The sequence below is a fragment of the Homarus americanus genome, unplaced genomic scaffold, assembly GCF_018991925.1.
Source record: "Homarus americanus isolate GMGI-L3 unplaced genomic scaffold, GMGI_Hamer_2.0 scaffold36188, whole genome shotgun sequence".
NCBI classification, from domain to species: domain Eukaryota; kingdom Metazoa; phylum Arthropoda; class Malacostraca; order Decapoda; family Nephropidae; genus Homarus; species Homarus americanus.
The window spans coordinates 4,132,992-4,155,152 of NW_024718183.1; the positions used below are offsets into that span (position 1 = coordinate 4,132,992).

Consider the following 22,161-nt stretch of genomic DNA (forward strand, 5'->3'; position numbering starts at 1 on the left):
AAGAAATGGAGTAACCACTGACTAACCCCAATCTCCTGGAGAGGTGCCAGGAGACGGAATGAGGGACCCCAGGGCGGTGTACAAGGGTGCACCATTGAGCATAAAATGAGCCGAGGCTGAAAAAGGTTACGATCGATACTAAAAGGAGATGAAATGAGAAAGAGATACTGTAAAGAGAACATTTTAATCAGGTACAAGACGTGAAAACGCCAGAAAGCAGAATCAATGTGCATACGGTAAGTGGCGACCGTTCCCAGTTAAGGCGCTGGGACAACCTGCTTGGTTCAGTTCTGGTCTCTATATGTTATTCTCTTGACATTAAGAATTTGCTAAAAACGACTTAATTTAACTACTTTACTCTAATACCGTATCCAGCCACGTAGAAATACGAGACGGTGAATTCATCTGAAAATGTTGAAAATATAAACATTACACGAGTTAGTGGAACGAATAAAAGGGCACGACTTAAAACTGGTAATGTACGTTTATTCGTATTTATAGATGTGACAGTTCAAGGGCGTGTGTCGTTCAGTTTCCGTGTGTGTGCGTGTGTGTGTGTGTGTGTGCGTGCGTGTGTGTGTGTCCCGACCCACACACGTGTTACGAACACCTGTGGGGCCTTGATTACCGATAGTATGCCACTCAGTGTGACTAACTTAGCACATAGAGCAGACACTGATGACTCACACACCCTAAATAAATTAATTTATAAAGAAACTTCATGATCTGAAATGTATTTATCTTTTCGTGACAATAAATACGTTTTCATTTCAGGGATACACGACCTATCTTAGTCTGCCACGTGTAGAGAAAATGCATGCTCGGCTTCCCATCTTCCTGCGAGCTTGTGGCTAAGAGGTAAAACGATAACTATTCTAATTGCCATTAATGTTTGGTTCTGCTTTATCTTACCCTCAATGTCATCTTACAAATCCAATTATGATCATCAAACTTAACAGAATAAATGTTACGATGAAGTTTAATAATGGAGTGGATCAGATAACACAAGAAATCAACTAACCGCCGTGTTTTAGGAGAAGTGACTGATTCGGCAAGACCCAAAAGTGTCTCACAAGTTACACACTGACCCACAAGTTAACTACTCAGACTGCTTACTTAATAAATACTTAATAACTTTGTTGTTTATATTGTCAGTAGTATTTAGTAAACAAAATGGCATTACCTATAAACGATGATTTATTTCGCTAAAAAAGGTTTGGAAACACTACTATGGAGAGGAAATAAATGGGAATAACTGAATCTTACTGTAACCCTAATGTAACCAAACCTTAAACTATTTAATTAATAACTGAAAGGGAAAAAAATGTAGTTTGAAAAAATAATATTAATTAACAATCTAACAAATGAAATAAAGTAACTGACGGACGCTGTTTCTTTAATTTTGTACTTCAACATTAGTCTCACAAGTAAGGGCTTAAAGACAACAACTATTAGAAATTAAGAAATGGAAAAATAAAGGTCTATTATTTATTGTAAAGTTAACTTAAACTAGCTAACATTGAGTGCTTAGCGGCTACTCTTCATTCTTTTACTTTCACTTTTGTCCTTGGCGCCGCTGATCGGCTCGTTAGCTGCTTGGGCGGTCAGTCCTTTATCAACTAAGACAAATATGAAACTAAATTAGCTCGCAACGGATGGTGATCTTTGTCGGTACAGCCTAAGGATGTGAAGGACACCAAGTAGCATCAAAGGTTTTAATTTTCTTTATTGAATATACCCAAAGCATAAGGTATGTTTTAAGACTATCTGCCTAACGGACACAATGTCTTGTCTGTACAGTATATGCCTTAAGGTTATAATTCTTCAAACACGATTTACCCGAAGGACAAAATTTCTTATTGAATATTCCAGGACAAAATATTCCTTATGAAAATACCCGTTATATTTACTTGCATAGGTGTGTCCTTTGGGTACATTGAACTAGTGAATCGTGTCCTTCGGGCATAATCATTCATGACAAGTTAGTCCCGGGGGGACAATCCGTAAAAGGTTGTCCTTCGATGTCCTTCAAAATAGAAGCAGCCATCTTTATCACACAAATTCAAGAGGTGGATAATACGGTAATATCATAGTATATACATGACGTTAGAGGAAAACCCCGTTTGGGTACTGTAAATGGGAAAAAAATAAAACATTACTGCAGTTGGCGAAAAAAAAAATGCATGTTCAGAGTGGAGGGAAATTCCCTTAGCCTGAGGAAGAACTCTGGGTAGTGGAGGAAGGCCGTCTTCACCACACCTACCTGCAGCGGCTTTCTCTTTACACTACAGTACTAGGATATCCGGTGTGGGATGACAAGTTGGGTAATCCCCTTTCAAAGCAAAATGAATTTCCTAGTACCTGGGAAAAATTATCGAAAGTAAATATTGTTTTTGCTTCGTTTCATGTGGCACGCACTGGGAGAGCTGGGTAATCTCCCGTACCTATGCCCTAACTGGTTTTTGTCGACCAAGTGGTTACACATTTTTTCACTTCCCAAGAGACAAGTTGGGCTGAGTGGCCACCCGACTTAAGGTCAAATATAACTTGCTTGCGATATGGTACGGGGTACAAGTTCGACAGTTCTTTCGGAGAACCTTCCTCCAGAACTTGACAAACTCAAATTTAGATTCCTTACTTTCCAGAAAACTACGAAAGAAATAATCACAAGGTTAAGAAAACAGTATATACAAGTTTACAAAGATGACTTCCCAAAACACTTATTGAAAAAAAAATATATATATACAATGGCAGATAATGCCAAGGATATGCCCGGGTCATAAAGACGGCCCTGAGAGTAAAACTCCCACAGGACAGGCGGTATAAGGGGAGTTGTTTGGGATTTCCGTTTATTTTCTGTTAACGAGTCTGAGTTTTGTCATAGCCTGTGTTAATTATTGTTGCCTCGTGTATGTACTAATTCAGCCTACGCGTTTTAAGACATTAGTTGTTTAAACTCAGCAAAATTTATTTCAACAGCTTTGTTAGTACGGGGTCGACTAGTCCTCAGTGAGCCCCTGCCTAAGACTTCCAAACCCATTCTGGAGATTTTAAAGTCGGCTTTGGATTTATAAACATTAATTTTTATGTAGTATACAGGTTATGATACCTCTAGAAAACATGCGAGACGGATCAGGGCCGGTGGCAACAACAACACTAAAACTATTCAGGGGCTTGTGTTTACGTCATTCAGCGCGCCATTATCTGCCTGCATGTGACGTACAGTATCCGTTTTGAATTTGAAGGCGTTTATCAACCTAAAAACACTCGCCGACGTTTATCTCTTATAGAACATTAGTTGGCACTTGTTTATCGGAGAATATTTGAAGACGTTTATCAGGTAAAGAACATTAATTTGAAGGCCCTGGTGATCCCCGTTTGAGTATCAGCAGGAGACCGCACCACACCACAAGGGAAGCCCCGGATATGCCACTCAAGTAACTCATCCTGTTTCTCTTACTCCTCTCCCTGCCTGTCTTTCATCCCTCAAATTCTCCTTCAATCACTCCTCTTCCTTCCTCCCGATCTCACCATCTCCTACTCTCCCCGCTTGCCACCACCACCGCCTTCATCAAATACATTATCAACATAAGCTCTGTAATTTCGTCTGTTAACTGCAGTGCGTTGTTACAGCTGATCTGCAATATTTTATTTTGTATTTTTTTTTAGTTTAAAATATTCTTAGCGTATTTATATTTTCTTGAATTTCTAAATATATTGATATCCTATATTATATTATATCATATTATAACACTAGAATCTCTACTTGTGTCTTGATATATCGTCATCAACCAGGTTAGACTATAATTATATTTTTATCTAAAATATTGTGTTTGTGTGTTGGTAGGGAGATGCGGATGACCCAAGGGAAGTCGTATTCTCTCCCTCTTGTCCCTCCATCGGGCGAAACCTACTGTAGGTCTCCACTCACAGAGAGCGAGAATACAAAAAAGGCAAATTAAACATCTCATTTGCATATTGTGATAACTAAAGCTTAGTAGGTCGTGACAGCAACTTTGATCGGAAATAGTTAAACAATAACACTCCGCGCTGACTGATCAGAAATAGTTAAACAATCCGCGCTGACAATCTTTGTACTACACCTAACCCCTTCCCAATAAAGATTTAATTATATTAAGAACATAGTTTATGGTCTTAATTGAAAACTAGAAAATCATTCGGTCAGCAGCGACTTATCTTTCCCTCGTTTTATAAATAAAAGTTGATTGCCATTGAAATTCGTACCAAAATAAAATAAAAGTCGGGAAGGATAAGAAGAAGAAGAAAAAAAAAGAAAGATAAATAAATATAAACATTGCAGCTCCAAGAGGGACTTAGGTCACAATATTGATGTAATTTGGTTTTTACAGGTGACCATTTTCTCTGTACAGTTGCTAAAAGACTCTTTACTGGGGGTGGGGGGTCGATGATGCTCAGAGGGAACACTACGACTCCTGTTGTTTCGGGAGGGCTGTCGGAATTCTATGTCCGTTGTCATATTGTTTAAGATAATTTTTTTTAAATATCATTTTTTGTTCGACTGTACACAAAGGAGAGCAGTTAACGCTGTTTCCATCACTAAAAATAAAGGTTCAGTCGGGGTCAAAAGTTCGCTCCATTCCAAACTGAAGCAGTCTCGACCCCTCATAAGATTTAATACTACACCTGCACCAGACGGCAATCAGTGTATGTCAGTTGATATCCATTCACTGGCTCAGTTTCACCACAGGGAGCGAACTTTTGTCCGCGACTGTATACACTAATGCATATACGAAAAGAGAGAGAGAGAAAGAGAGAGAGAGAGAACGCTGACGACTAGTACACTATAGTTCACCAAGGATTATTCATTGACTGCGTTAAGGAGTGCTTGAAAAGTATATACAGTACTGTATGCATTTCCTCGAGCACGTAAAACATCCAACAGTCGGGTCAGGTAAGGTGGAAATTGGGCTAAGTGTACAGAGCCCAAGAGGTATTCGTTATGATATAGGTGTGAGATAAGTACCCTGAGGAACTGGGGCAGCCTTATGACCCTGAGACTGTCAGCACGAGTCTCCCAACTACATGGTTATCTGACGCTGAAGTATCTAACTTGTGTTTCTTACATTTTCGAACAGAAGTGTCATGAAGCCTTTGTCTATGACTAAAATAACAATACACAAGTCAATTAAACCAGTCTTTCTCCCTCATTGGTTATCTAAAAAATATATGGAACTGCCTCTTCCCGAGCGTTATATCGTTATTCGTGGAAACAAATTGTAGTGTAAAAAATCTATACCTTTTCCGGCTTTTTTTTTCCAGCCAATTAAAGACAGTGATGATACAGTACTATGAAACCGACCGAAATCGGCGTCGTCATTGGTCAACAACAGGCATATCGTGCGTGAACGTTAAGTGGCAGCTCTGTAATTGGTCAATATTTAAATGTTTATTCAGACTTGCGGTGCGTGACATAACAAGGGGGTTCCACTACTGATCAACATATAAACGTTTAATCGGACAAACAGACAACACTTGTTAACTAAAGCATCTCAATGAACTGCTTAAACCGCTGGTAGATCTTGTTTGGTGTACTGGACGTACTTCAAAGCCATAACTGAAGCACAGAAATATATGGGAAACATCATCTTATTTCCTCATCAGGAGCAATGTTGTAATTCATTAAATAAATACACTATGCACTACACCATTTTGAACCTTGTACATTGAAACTAATATTATTCCACATTATAAACATTAACTTGTATCTTGGCTTTGTTGTGCACGTCTGACCAGCAGTTATTAAACACCAGACACTTAAGTTTGCGTTACTTTATAAAACTGAGTTCAATACTCGGACACAATAACCTCAACATCATCTGTATAGAAAACAAGACTACACCAGTACATGAATAACACGTCAACCACTATCTGGCCTATCACCATGTTGTCAAGCTCTAGATAAGCTTTATACGTGTGTTTGTGTTATAGTGAGACTTCCCTACTTGTGTATCTCGTCTGTTCGTCTAAAATCTTGGTTGGGAGACTAGGAGAACAGTTCAAGGTGGTGTCCTAAAAAATCTTAAGGACCTGTCATTTTCACTTCATATATACCGAGGTAGTACTGCAAAAACAAATTTAAAAATAACACTGATAGACTGGTTCGTGACGCACCTCAGCCAGTACTAACCCTCGTCCCTCAGATCCACACTAAACTGGCTGGTCAAAATGGGCAGACCGTGTTATATAAAATATTCTTAAAACTAACCTTTTATATTCATCCTTAATTTTTTACATTATCTTCAGGTTAAAATATAAACAATCAATAATAATAATAAAAATACAGACCTAAATTTCGAAGCTCCATAAATCAGACTGAAATGTGCTTGAAAGAATTGATGAAGTACACTGTATTCCCCGCTTAGCCTCTACTTTCAACCTCGATAAACAACGCTAAATATCTTGCTTTTCCTCAACATTATTATATAGTCCGGCTCTCTTCAGATTCAAACTACACCAGTCGTCAAACTCATAGGCTGGGATGCATTAGAAGGGGGTTCATTCAAGTTTTTCGCCGTGTTCGAACGTTTCACTGGCAAGGTTCATTGTGTAGATAACTCAGAGGATGTGTTCGGTTAGTTATGGACGAGTTAACAGCAATTCTTCGTGTTACTTGGTCTAATCGTTTCTTATTTTTCTAATTTTAATTTCTATAATAAACTAATTCATTTAATATTCTAGAAACTAATACTACTTCGACTAATAATTATTTCTATAATAATGATCATTACAATTCTTTATTAACATTACTATTTATTCATTGTTGCCACGAGGCGTTAACCACAGCTTCCCAGCGCAATTACACATCGCTGACAGTCACAGGGCGAGAATACGTCAAGGTCGAGTTTATGTCCTTTTCAGTTGTGACAGTTTATGGTGCGGACAAAAATGAAGGTTAAACAATGGAATAAACGGCTCCGCTTCATTCACCTTGTTTTCAGTTCCAGAGTTACACAACACGTCCAAGTTTTTCTGACACTACGAAAAATGTCTAGTAAAAAATAAATTATGTCAAAGGAAATTATTTACAACGACGGTAGTGTTTCCTTGATAAACACACAGACCATCAAACATACAAAGAGACACATAAATCAGAACTCTGACTTTCACCGGATCTAAGAAAAAATATCACGGGAAAAAAAAGAAAAAAGATTCACTTAACCCAACCTAGCCAAATATATTTTTACCTTGTTTTCTGTGGCTTGTTTCCCCTGGTCACCTTTTCATCATTCATTAGTAATTACAAACTTCTTCACGGTGTAGAAGGAATGAACTTCACTCACATTGTTGATCTACCTCGATGTGTATATCTCTAAAACTCATTATCTCTCCAGTAAAGCCATTAACCCACTTATCTATAACTATCTAAAAAAATAATAATATAATAACACTAACAAGACATAATTTATCCAGTGTTCAGTCCCGTCTTACTCTACAAGTTCTATCTAACTTTCAGCAAAGTAAATAGTTTCAATTTGAAGTGAATTACCTTTAAAAATAGCCATAACTGACACACCGAGCATTTACCAAGGACATAACATGAGTTTTTTGCCTCCAGTGCAATTTGTCAGTTACCATCAAGAGCACGTTCACACACCGTCGTCCGAGTCATGACTTAGTGTGTGCGTGTTCCATAACAGTATCGAAACACACACACACACACACACACACAGTCTTCGGACATCTGATATAGCCTCTAAAAGAACCTTGTCGAGGGTTTGCATTACACATGTGGTCGGCCTTTCTGAGCGCTTGTAAACTCACGTGCTGCCGAAACCTTTATCCAACTATGATATTACGCCCCCCAAACTGTCACATTAAAACAGTCAAATGGAAGCCACAAACTAGATTACTGCCTCTGACCACCACAGTAAGATAAGTACTGTTACCCTCACTACACTAATACAGCTTCACCCGAGACCACACCTCTACTGTAGTACCTCAACATGTTCCTATGTCTATTTTAACATTGTCCATCATCTTTTTTCCAAGTCCATGCTAGACCAATATTTGTAATTGTTCAGGCACATCCAAGAGCCTGTACACGCTCTGAATATACCACAAATTCAGACTAGATCAACTCTTGCATGTTCAAGTACATTCTAGAACCATTACATACCCAGTACCCATCAACAGTGCATAACAGTCTGACCGACCACCCGCCAAGCTAGTCGTGGTGAATAGAATAAAATAAAAATAATTGAATATGTGGCTCGCTAACACGGGACCACCAGCAGGAGAGAGGAGGTGGGTGAGGGCCCCCCCCCCCTTGACAGACTCCCACAGAGGACCGACAGTATTGAAAATGGAAGGGGTTGAAAGTCCCCAAGCTGACGGCTTCTCCATCAGTGTAGATTACCAAAGTCTTTTCCACACATACGTAAGCTTATGCTAAATAAAATATACTCACATACGAGAGAGGGAGAGAAATAGGAGGTGGGGGATATTTACAAGTATATGATCAAATTACAGGATACAAAGTTTACTTGGGTCTTTCATCAACTACTTACGGGAGCCTTCACCACCAACACAGGTCCACCTCTTGACCTCGTTGCAAACATCTCCCCCTCCCCTTGACAACACCACAACGTCTCCACTACCACCCACTCAGTATCTGTCAGTCCATCACTCAGAATCAAACAGTCCAACAGTCAGGAGCACAAAGAGTTTAACATAAATTTATAAGCCTCGAAAGGATATACTGACGTCGACAAGAGAAAGCAGTTGAAAATTCTGGGTTCAACCCCAAGATGGCGTGCCGCTCTCATCAACTAAATCTCTGTCCACCAAACATTTTTTTTTTTGAGCCCGGCCATATAACCCAGCCCTAGGCAGCATATTGTTTACTCGCTTCCCATTTGGAAATAATAAAATTTAGGGTTCATCTTAAACAGTTTAACGATAGTCATTTCCCAGTGCAGTGAAAACCAGATTTAATTTAGTATTAATAAGACATATAGATGCTGCTCGTGAGGACATTAAGAAATAACGGTATAGGTAGGCATATTCTTACATTCTACTCATAAAATAAATAAGATTCGCTATTAAATTTTTAACTATATTAAACCATTTACATCAAAATTATCCTGTAGTGTAGAGCAATTCTTTTACAGACTAATTTACCTTCACACAAATTCTCTTACAGGGGATGATGAGAGACTAAAACCCCTACAGAGGCGAATTGAGCTGAGCAGTATCCCTTGGAAATAAGTGAAGTTCAGAGAAAACGGACGAAGAAAAAACTACAAATAAGTACCACGATCACCTCAGTCGGGTCAATTTGTCGATAATGGTGGTGACGGTCGCGGGGGGTGTAGGCGGTCGGGCGGGGAGGTTAGTGGGGAGTTTGGGCGGGGAGGTTAGTGGGGAGTTTGTTCTCTTTATTCCTTTCCACAAGCTTGATAAAGTCCACCAACAATGTAAAGAAAGTGATGAAAACTTAAAAATCAAATGAATACAATATGTTCAGATGTACGAATTTCCATTTTCACTCCAGTATAATCGACTGTGGTGGTATAATCAATATAATTGTCAATACCCATCTGGTTCTAATTGATAGCCCCGTTCATCCAAGACAATCTGGCGTACAGAATTACAAGGGAGTATATTGATAATAGTGTATGATGTGTACGTATATAAATTGAGTATATAGAAACAAATATATGTCAAGTGTTTCCAATCCGCTATTTTAAAGTCATTTCCTGTCACGGATATAAGTTAAATATGTCAAGGGCAATTTTACTCTTAGTCTGGTCACTTTCTACACATATCCTGCACCACTCTCCGCTTACTACTGTCTTCTTTCTCGGAGTGTGCAGCCCCCCCTTCACTTGTGCGTTTAGAGGCTCGTCAGGTTTTGTGCTGTCGAGTGACGAACGTGTCTACAGCTTCCCTGGACGGTCAACATTTTTGGGCGTATGTACAGTATATAGGAGCACTCAGAAGAAGTCACCTGGAGCCTTAAGACAATCAAAGCGTTCTACGGATATTAAAGAAAGAACATTAGCTATATCGCTCGACTCTGCTATGAGGCAAATACTGATATTTATGAGCCAGGTTGAAAAAGATAAGAGAACCCATCAACTACGGTAAAACAGATATCAGTCAATATAAGCCGATAAAAGATAAATCACTATCCTCTAACTACCGTCCAATCAGTTTAACATCAATTGTAGGCAAATTACTGGAATCAATCATTTGAAACCTATTTGAAATCACCTGGAGAAGCACAAGTTGATCAATGATTCCCAACATGGCTTCATAAGCGGGCGTTCATGTCTAACTAATCTATTAATATTCTTTTCCGCTGTTTTCGAATCAGTGGACGAGGGGCACAATTATGATGTGGTATATCTCGACTTAAGCAAAGCCTTCGACAGAGTCCCCACGAAAGACTAATAAGAAAAGTGGAGGCTCATGGCATTGGAGGAGAGATTCTAAAATGGATTAGGGCGTGGTTACAGGACAGGACACAGCGCGTGAGCTTTAACGGCACAAATCCGATCGGAGCAACGTCACTAGTGGAGTACCCCGAGGCTCAGTACTTGGACCATTATTATTTATTATATACATAAACGACAGATATCGGCGTAGACAGCAACATAAGTAAATTTGCTGATGACACTAAAATAGGGTGTGTAATTAAATCTGACGAGGACTCCGCAAAATTACAGGAAGATCTAAAAATAATTTTGAATGGTCTTAAAAATGGTAAATGAAATTCAATGTGGACAAATGTAAAGTACTCAGTTTAGGAGATGTAAAAAGAGAAACCAGATACCAGATGGACAACGATGTTATAGATAAATCCGAGTGCGAGAAAGATTTAGGAGTAACGATAAGTAGGAATCTTAAGCCAAGTAAACAATGTGTATTTCCTCGAAACATGGCTAATAAAGTACTTGGGTTCATACAAAGGAGTGTTAGTTATAAGACTAGCGAGGTCATCCTAAAAACTATATCTTGCGCTTGTGAGACCTCACTTGGATTACGCAGTTAATTCTGGTCACCGTATTACAGAGTGGATTTAGATTCCTGAGAAAGAATTCTGAGGAGAATGACAAGACTAATCCCGGGCATTAGGAACCTTGAGTACAGAGACAGGTTAAAGCATCTTAATTTGCACTCCCTCGAGAGACGTAGAGTGAGGGGCGACCTGATAGGTGTATAAATGGAAGTCAGGGCTAAACAAAGGGGACATTACAAAGGTACTCAAAATATCCAACCAGGAGCGAACACGTAACAATGTTTTTAAATTAGACAAATTTAGATTTAGGCGCGAATTAGGTAAACATTGGTTTGGAAATGGAGTAGTGGACGAGTGGAACAAGTTACCAAACATTATCATTAACTCGAACACGCTGGATAGCTTCAAACATTGGTTGGATGGATATATGAGCAATAGGGGTTGGGTGTAAATGGGACTGCCCAGTATGGGCCAATAGACCCGCTGCAGTTTCCTCCATTCTTGTGTTTCTCTGCTAGGTAACTCCCCTACAATTACCTCGCCACACTGACGCTCAACAAGTTCACGTCTTACAACAGGTGCACCTCCCAGTAGTAATTCCGAATTCAAGTTAAAATGGCCACAATTCCCCAGGTCCACTACCATAACTAAGCTCTACTATTTTCATATCCTCATGCAATGGGTAAAAGGGTTACAATTAAAAGGCCAAAATGCCCCAGGACCATTAAGGTTCTTAGAAAACGGGAAAAATGAGTCAACGAACGTAAAATACAATCCCCCAGTCCTCCAGGAAACAACATTGCTACACCTGCACCGCGAATCCCTATGTGGCAACACACTACAGGAACTGGACGCAAGGTGGGCGTACAAAATACCAGAGCTGAGGAGGTTAAAGCCGCCCCTCTGGTAGAACACAGAGGAGCTATGTTTACTAGGAAGACCCTAACTGACCACAATCAGAGTACCGCCTTCATACCTGAGGATTGGCAACCACAGTTTTCCACTCTAAACGTTCTCAGGCTGTTTTTACCAACCCTCCAAGCTTTTGTGTCTATCCGGGGGCAAGATGACCACAAGATGACCAATAACGATACTCAGACGGTAGACTGCTAGGCTACATATAAGGTCTGATTATCACGGCTTTTTGTTGCTATTTTCATTACCATCTGATGCCTTATTACCCTCTCTACATCGTCTACATCATCACCACCCGCTGTATCAATACCATCTACATCACCGTCAGTCGTTGCGTCATGTTAGTGCAGCAGAGCCTTCAGTGACGCTTAGTGAACTTGTCGGGTGATTCAGAGCAAGTTCTCAGCAATGACTCGACTCGACGCTCACAGGAACGTGGCCCGAGACACCTCATCCCGGTGTTGATGCTTGAGGCTAGCCTGAGATTGGCATTTACTTATAGTGTACTGTTAGTCTTAATGATGGCAGAGTAGGTTAGATTAGGTTTACATCATGATAACGGTAAGTTAGGTTGACAACACCAAGACTAGTTTAGGTCTGTTTTGGTTAATTATGTTCTACGACTGAAAGGTTAAGAGCTACAAAATGTTTGGTTAAGGTAAGATGAGGTTAGCTAAGATGAAATTAAGTTCATTGAGAATAATTTAGGTTAGATAAGAATAGGAGAGGTTCTATAAGATTTAGTCAAGTTATGTTCAATGAAAACTTTAGGCTTGATGAGGTTAAGTTAGAGTAGGAGTGATTAGCTTCTCATCGGTTATCAGGTTTGGTTAGATAAGATTAGGTCAAGTTATATTAAATTAGGTTAGGTTTCTACGAGTTATCTACCGTTGCTTCGTATCGGTTGCCACGAATATTCTCGAATATTCTATACATACACAGGCTATGGCATACACTACCCTCCGGCAACAACAAATGAGAATCGAACCCGGGTCTTACGCTACAAGTACTCTAGAAGGCACAAATATAGAATAGTACCCTAAAATAATACAACACTGAAGTACTCGAGCAGGTACAGCAGCTCAGCACCAGAATTGCAACAGTTTAGTACGCTAGACAGCACAGAAATAGTATAATACTATGAGGCTTGAAAATACAACACGCATTCACACCCTGTCTTCCATGCAACCTAACCTACAGTGTTAGTGTACAGACAACCGGACAGACCGTACACCAGAAACAACAACTGTACAGACATATATATATATATATATATATATATATATATATCAATTTAGAGCACCAGACATGTGAATCTTCTATATGAACAGGTGGTGACCGGTAACAGATTCGCAAGTGTCAAGGCTGTATATTAATTCCAAACTGCCAATTAAATTTAGACGTGATCACGTGAGGCTAGTAAACTCAACCTTGGCCACCGTGAAATCATTATTTGGACTTGTGTTGGACAAGAAAGTTAACCTTCAGAAAATACCATATTTATGACTCCCTTTAAAAATAGTGCAAATATTTAGTACACATGTCCTCCGATTCTGCCCAGACTCTTAATTTATATTTATTTTTTCTCATGAAATAATACAAAGTTAGGAAGTAGTTTATGGTGCGGTGACCAAGAGGATACAACACTCCCTGCTCGACCTGAGGATCGCTGGTTCGCGCCCACGGCACTCCTAGTTGAGGATAACCAGACGGTCGAGCACACTGAAGGGCACTGCTGCCTCCTTATGTACGGAGAGGTTTAGTGCACCCTCACTGCCCTCAACAAGCTGTCAGGCCTATAGTACAATTTTACTTAAAAAAGCAGCGATTTCCTTTTATATATACTGTACATATATATTAGAGAAACATCACCTGCCCGGGCACATGACGTCATCGCAAGAACAGGATCAGAGGAAAATATGTATGTGGTAGTGAAAGACGGAGATGGCAGAAGGTAGGATCTTTTTGTAATTCGGTCTTTCTCCATAAATCCTCCTGATAAAGGACAATATTATCCAAAACATCAATAAATAAGTTATCAGCTTTAATATGTGTCGTCCTGTCGCCCTCCGCTCCTTCCCTTTATCTAACACTGAAGAAGACTAAGATTAACGTAACCAGTGAATGTGTACATTATATAACAGTATATAAACTCTACGTGTCCTATATCTTCAGGCGAGTCAGTACCTTGTCGACGTATAACAAGTGCACGGAGCCTCGCGTCCTGGGTGACAGCAGCAAAACAAGCTTAAGGCACACACACTCCCCACACACAGCTCGGAGGTAACACGTGAGTGAGGATTACCCGCACTCTTTCCCCTTAAGGAGCCGGAGACCCACAACAAATCTTTGGTCTATGTAAACAAGACACATAGGTCATACCATTTTACTCACGTTCGTTGACACGTTAGTGAGCGTGATTGACACTTGGCTCTATATGTTCGACAATATATACAAGCACACCACAGGGGGTTGTGGTACGTAGCACTGATGTCTGGAAAGCATTAATACTTACCGTTTGCCTTTGCGTATCCCCAGCCGACCATTTCAAATTGACAAAAGTGTGGAAGAGCGGAAAAAGGAAGGACTGGCTCGTACACGGTCAGGTAGAAACTGTCTAGTCTGGGGCGGTTCAAGGGCCTTTTACGTGCGCAGAAAGTGCCAGATATCACCAGACCGTTTATCTTGGACTTAAATGCTACTCCTCAATAATTAGAAGAGAACCCATCTCTATATTTACATAACTACTTTGAATTAATTTATTAAGAGTGTAATACTTTGCCATAAACTAAAATACTCTAGAAATAGGGGAAAACTAATGAGCATCAGAGAAGTCGGCAAGCCATGAATATAAAGATCGTACAACCTTACCAACAAGTGCCACCAAGGTTAGTACTCGTTACTGCTTGATAAATTATATTCTCCTTACTTAACATCTACGGCAAAAATTTTACAGTCATAAATCAAATATCTGGGAAAAACATAATATATTAGATCGAAACATTTTAAAAGGTCAAAGAAACGTTTTAAAGAGCCACGTGACCTCCGCTGCCAAACCGTGGGCGCTGCCAGTGACGAGTAGGAGGTTATTGCACCGGATCATGGTTGTTGTGGTGACACCTGCGGCCGGAGAGGCGAGTTGCGTCATAGCAGAGCCGATAGTTACTTGTTCTGTCCCATCCATCATCCCTCCCTTCAACCCAATAGTGTCAACCTAACAACATGAAGTACTCCTTGTGCCTCTCTCATACAGAGTTTAATCACCCATAAATTTCAGTTGTTGATAGACAAGTGTAATTACTAACCCCCTTGGTGTTTTCCTTACAGATCTTAGAAGTTGAAGTACAGTAATAAGTTAATAATATAACATTATAACGTTAACCTCTTTTAAATAAACCGACCACACTACTCAGCCACTTAATTCGACGTTATCTGTAATGTACTGCTCCTATACGTTATGCAATGCTGTTGTTTTCCTGTCTTATCTAAATTCAATTGTTAATCTCTCTCTTATGACCATAAATGTACTTATCACAATGCTACAATTTTAAAACCTGCTCCAGGAAAGACAGTTAGTTACACACCTTACTTCCCGGGGATAAGCGGTAACGGGCATACCTCACCAACGTACTAACACTGGAAACACGAACCGCTCGAAAGGCCAATAAGCTGAAAGTGTTGAAATGCTAAATAAAAAATCAATCAATAAATTAAAAGGCTGCTGATTTGGGACACTCCTAACTGCTGCAGCTGCTGATTTGGGACACTCCTAACTGCTGCAGCTGCTGAATGGGTAGCGAACCTAACCGCTGGGAAGTGAAAGGCGGTACAGTAGAGGGGCAACATAACCACGCTCTCCTCTTGTACTTCCCCTAATGGTCCATCACGTCTATGGATCCCACTTTCACTTCACTGTAGAAACTGTAGACAGCTTCATAAAACGTTGTGGCGTCCAGAATAGGGAGCGGGGAATCCTGTCAGTATATATATATAGATAAGTTATACAAACCCGTACATTTTATTGTTGAATCAGTATCCCGATCTGTTTTTGTCTACATTTAAGTGGAATAAGGATCCGTCACACTCAATATTTCTTATAACTTAAATGACATTATCTGAACAGAAGAATCTCCACTACAGCTAATTTCACTTAAAAATTAGTCACGCTAACCTAGCCTAACCTAACCTCATCCCTCGAATTAAGGTGGTTAATATTTAGGTGAAATAAACCAGGGTGGAGATTCTTTAGGTGACCCCTTAAATGTCTTTCTTTAATTCCTATAGATATTTTATTAATTAGTCTTCAAGTGTGTTCATATAAATCAATTCTTGCAACTTCATTTACCATTAATATCTGACGAACGAATCTTTGAAAACTCTGGGCATGCGCAATTCGATCAAAACCAAACCAAACCAAACCAAACCTAACCTAACCTAACCTAACCTAACCTAACCAAACCTAACCTAACCTAACCTAACCTAACCTAATCTTTTATTTTGAGGGGTGTAATCTCAGAACGCCTTAAAATGCTTAAATTCTCAATGATGTTTTGATGGAAGTGCGTGTACCAAGAACAGTCTCAGCACGGTACACTCCGAGTACTACGTCGACTACACTCCGGAATGGGCTCGACGAGAAAGAGTCCTGCTATATTAGTATCACAAGTCAGGTTGAAATAAAACACCTGAGCTTATTTCACCTGGTTATCAAACACCCTAACGCTATCCCTGGGGGGTGTTAGGTTAGGTTAGTTTGGGTTGTGTCAAGTCATGTCATGTTATGCTATGATATGTTATGTTAGCTTAGGTTAGCTTAGGTTAAATTGTGTTAGATTAGGGTAGTTAAGCTTAAGGTAAAGTAAGTTGGAGGGGCTAATCTTCACGTTATCCGGTTTCTTTCATTTCTTTCATTTCTTTCATTTCATCTGTCTGCCTCGTCTGTCTCGTTGGCTTTTAATAAATATGAAACGTGAGCTTTGGAGTTACATCTTATACCTGGCTAATTAGTTATTGATACATTTTTTTTTGTAATACCTAAACAAATATACAATCAGACAAACAAACGCAATCACAACCAACAGCAGGAGCCAATCAGAACACGATCCTCCTCTACCTGATCATGAACTTTGACCTCTACATGTGACCTTGACCTTTGACCTACGTTCACCGGAATTAAATATATGTTTTAATAGACCTAGTATTCTGATATTTTCTAATACATACATACATACATACATACATACATACATACATACATACATACAGAAAGGCAAATACACACATACACAGGCATAGAAACAAGCACAGAGCTACAGATATACATAGAAATATTTACATTAAGGCAGGACACAGACACAAATACAGACATAAATAAACATTCAGACACAGAGATATATAAGTAAAGTAATCCTCGGCAGTCGGGTGGTCTGTGGTGATTGCTAACTTAATGGGTTATTATCAGGAGTTCAAAGATGGCACTATACTGTGTGTGTGTGTGTGTGTGTGTGTGTGTGTGTGTGTGTGTGTGTGTGTACAAAAGACCCTTATAGCGTGTCTATGTACTTAAAAATAGGCACATTATAAACGTCTTTTTTAACAGTCCAAAGTTCCAAAATCTATATCGTATGTACTAAGTTTAAAGCTGTAATATGATCCCCCTTAAAATCCTTACCCGTCTATAATAATGCCAGGTAGTAGGTAGTAGACCCTGCTGTCATATGGCATCAGAAAAATTGTGACCAAGTCTCAGGTTGCTGATCTGACTTTCTGCCTCATTTACACACAATTGCAGGGTCTCAATTGTTTCTCTTACTATTGACAACACAACATACATATATTGTTTCTCACTATTGATTTTTTTTATTTATGATCCTTTATTAATAATAATATTATCATTATTATAATTAGTATGATTATATTTCTTATTTAATATTTGTTATAATTTTTATTAATTATTATTATTATTATTATTATTATTATTATTATTATTATTATTATTATTATTATTATTATATTTTCGCCCCCAGGCCCTGGTATGGGTCATTGACCTGTGCCCTGGTGGGTTAATCCCGTAAAAAAGAAAAAAAAGAAAAACACTTTCCATCTCAGCTGACAGCTCCTATATTAGCTTAAAAAAATAAAATATAATAAAAGAACAGAGTAATCACCAAGGCAAACGGTAACACGAAAAATGAAACCAGGAGATGCATCTCCCTGTTATCAGTCAAGAGCCTCTGATGAGACAAATATGTTTCAGATGCGATAAGGAAATACCTGTACCTCGATAATGATAGAAACGGGTGTTTTTTGGTGGCACTGCTGTTATAAACATAAAAATATCGACCAATCAGAGGTCAGGTTCACTCTCCCCGGTGGGTACACTCTGTTAACGCTCTCTCATTGGTCAGGATTGAAGTGAGATATCAATTCAACGACAAGGCAGCGAACGTGGTCATTATCCAATATCTAACGAGTTTATCAGCTCGGTGGAAAGCTTCTGTAAAGTACTTGGTGACAATTATCATTAGGAAACCACGCAGTGATAACGAGGGGCACTGGGGCCAACATGAGCTAATCATCATTCATCAACATTTTTCTCAACCTAAATTTCAATATGTGATCAGTTTTTCTCATAAATTCACTCCTAACGAGGTTTTGGTTATGCAACATACAGATCAGCGTCAACACTTTAATCTTATATTTTAAAAATGATTGAGCATATCCTCATTGTCCTCTAGATAAGGTTACGCTTGACATCCGGTTAGCGCATTAGTGTTAGGCAAATACTCAGCGATGGTAAGAAGGTCCGTCAGGCGGTATATCTGAACAACCTCTCTCTCTCTCTCTCTCTCTCTCTCTCTCTCTCTCTCTCTCTCTATCTTTGTATGCTTATCTGTCTGTCTGTCTGGCCTTGTTGGATTCTGTTTATCATATTGTATACCTGTACTGTCTACTTAATTGTTTGTATACCAGTTCTGTATATGTAAATTATATAACTGTACTGTATACATTACAGGCTGCATCAGTGTGAACTTGCCTAACGATTTTACAGAATAAATATCTATATCTATCTATCTGTCCACAAATCAAACCCTTCGATTCATTTCCTTAAATAAAACACAATATCTATTTATTCCACAAAACAATATATCAACAGGAGTCACATGACTTATCGGGCATTGAGATAAGAACCCGATGACCCATACGACTGACCGATAAACTCCTCCCCAAAAAACTAAAAAATATTATCGAATTTAATAGATCCGATTCTTCCTTTATCTGCGAGCCGTTCAAGTGCCTGTGTACGACTAGTGAAGATGTGTTTAACAGATGAAGAAGAATGAAACAAGAAGATTAAGACGAAATTAGTTAAAAGGAGAGTTAGTAAGGAAGAAAATCTAGTGTTTCTCATTCTGTTAGATCATATTTAAAATTTTTTGCAATCTTTTAATAATTTATCAATGTGTTTCGCGCACTGTTATGTCATATATTGATGTTTCGTGCACTTTGACACACGACGAACCACACCAAGTGACATTCAAAACTTATTTCTTGAGCTGTCAACTGGTATATTCAGGTCTCGGGTGGCGAACAAGTGATATATCTTTAAGTAGGTCAAGGTTTTGGAGGTTAATAATGAGTTTGGAACTTGTGTTTAGGGTTTTTTGGGTTCGTATAAGGGTTTCGAACAAAGTTAAAGGGGTTAAAGATTAGATAGTCGGTTTCGAAGTTACACTGAGAGGTGTTCGAGGGTTTAAGAGGATTCGAACCTATACCAAAGTGTGCTAAGAGCTCCAGTTCAACCTTCAATTCCTTTTAAGGTAATGTTTTCTCGTCAGTTGTCATGGTAACCGGAACATGAGTGAGGAAGATCAAGTTAAAGTCCAGAGTTGAGATTCGTAAATGTACTGTAAGTTGATTTTATCCCTTAACAGGCTTAACCGGTGCTAAGTGACGGATGAAGGGAAGTTGACGGGTGACAGGGAGTTGACAGATAACGGGAAGTTGACAGGTGATGGAGATGACATGACGGGAAGTTGACGGAAAGTTGTTGACGGGTGACAGATTAGCCCCTCCCCAGCTTATTTTACCTTATAATTAAACACTACTACTACCTGGGAAGGGTAGGTTAGGTTATGTTAGTCGGGTGGTTAGGTTAGGTTACTTGGGGGTTAGTTAGATTAGCTGGTGTTTTAGGTCATGTTAGGTTAGGTTAGCTGGGGTGGTTAATCTTCAAGTTAGGTTTGGGTGGATTAGGTCAGGTCAGGTGATCACGATTGTTTAATAGAGATTCAGAGCAATACGATGATAGTACCTTACCATTACACAACAACATCAAAATCTTATCATAGTGGTGCTCTGTTGGGGAAAGCTGATTACATAAATTCTTTGACTCTCATTTGATAACGCACTCTCCCTTCCCCCATCATCGTCCAAGTTGCTTCTCTGGTGTCTGTCACGGTTGGCCAGCATGAATCATCACTTGAACTTTACGGGGTGTTTTAACCGATCCTCCCAGCGGTTGTATCTCTCCGGGGATCACAGTTTATATATCATTCATCCATCCCAGTCACTCTTTCCCTGACCAGATTTGCCATAACGTTAGATAGGGTAATATATTTTCACGGTTTAGCATTAGTAAGTTTTGTGCTCTGTTAGTCACTATATAATGCTTTTTGCGCCGTCAGGACCCCAGTCTTTTAACATTAAGATCATGAGGAGTTGTGTCTTAATTTTTATTATTGATGTTTGATGTAATAACTAATCTAGTTGTTAAAGTGTAGTAGTTTATTACAGCATCAATATCCGATAAATATCAGATGTATAAGCGCTGAAAGAGCCTAGTTGTTAAAGCACAATAATACTGTACTTTATAACATGAATATCAATAGTGCAATTCATGTCTCTTATGAGGTGAGGTACAGTACAGTACAGTACAGTACAGTACATCGGCGCGAGCATCACCGCTGACTCACACTACACATAATTATTGATAAGGCTGTGACTGGCGCCAAATTTCTCAGTGGGTGATATTTCCAGCGGTGTTTGAACCCGTCGTTCCCTGGGTGTTCAATATCTTCTCTACAACATACACATTCAGACACATTCCTTGTAGCCTTCCACCGCTTTTCTGGCCTCTCACACTAAGATGAACCTCTGATAGGCTGCGTCAGTTACCCTTGAGCCTAGTTAGTGCTGCACCTCCCTGTACTCCACATGCTGTACTTTCTTCAGGCAGCAGTGAAACCGTGGAACACCTTGCTCCAATTATTGTTTAAATGTGTCACCTTGAACTTCATAAGGTTAAGTGTAATACATCTTTTTTGGATCAATGATTTCGAACTTCATTATTTATTCTATTAATTATATTTTTGACCTATTCAGACAATAGGTTTGGTATTGTTAACTTCTATTGTAATTCCGGATCTTGTCATTACATACAAGAGACTTTATTGAAATTTATATTAAGTTTAACTGATCTTTTTTTATTATAAACTTTCTCTCCTGTATTTGTGAAGTTTGCCCTACTGGAGTCATCTATTGATTTATTTAACTTAAAACTGTGCTCTCCATATGGGTACTCAGTACATAATAATAGTAATAACAACAAAAACAACAACAACAACATAATAATAATAATAATAATAATAATAATAATAATAATAATATCTAACAGTAGAGGGGCAACAATTGACGAGAAGGGCAGAAGACCCGCTAAGTTTCCTGACTGCTGAATAACGAGTTGAATGTTAGACAAGAGACCTGACCTTGATATTGACAGTAAAAATAAAAAAAAAATATAGAGCTACGGATTGGAAAGTGTTTGAAGTTACGGACAGTAAGCTTTATGACACTGGAACTGCACGGGGACTTAACCACCCAAGAAAAAAGATCCCATAGCCTGAGTCTTTTTTTAAGTAGAAGTACTCAAAGCCTGGGGACAATACCTAAAAGCCTATAAAAATACCTAAAAGCCTGCAAAATACCTAAAAGTATGGAAAAGTACCTAAACGCTTGTAAAAAGTACCAAAAATATAGGTACAAGTAAATAAATGCTTAAAAGCCAAGGCATAATGGGAACAACTTTACTCAAAAGCCTAAAAGCCCAGTAAGGATATTACCCTCAACCCTATAGGTACGATAAGAGTAAAAACCTAAAAGACTAGGGACAGAATCAGTACATATTGTTTGTTCTGTATATCTAACAGCCTAGCTAGGTGTGGGTCATGAAAAAGCCCTTC

At 39.0% G+C, this 22,161-nt stretch overlaps 1 protein-coding gene across 1 annotated transcript in view; it reads right to left on the reverse strand.

Moving 5' to 3' along the window:
* LOC121859266 (carbonic anhydrase 1-like) overlaps positions 1-14,555 on the reverse strand; it is a 75,999-nt gene extending 61,444 nt beyond the window's left edge. The window contains exon 1 of the mRNA XM_042356024.1: positions 14,436-14,555. Coding sequence (XP_042211958.1) covers positions 14,436-14,466 — 31 coding nt within the window. The 5' untranslated portion in view covers positions 14,467-14,555. The remainder of the gene's footprint in view (positions 1-14,435) is intronic.
* Positions 14,556-22,161: the final 7,606 nt, after the last annotated feature.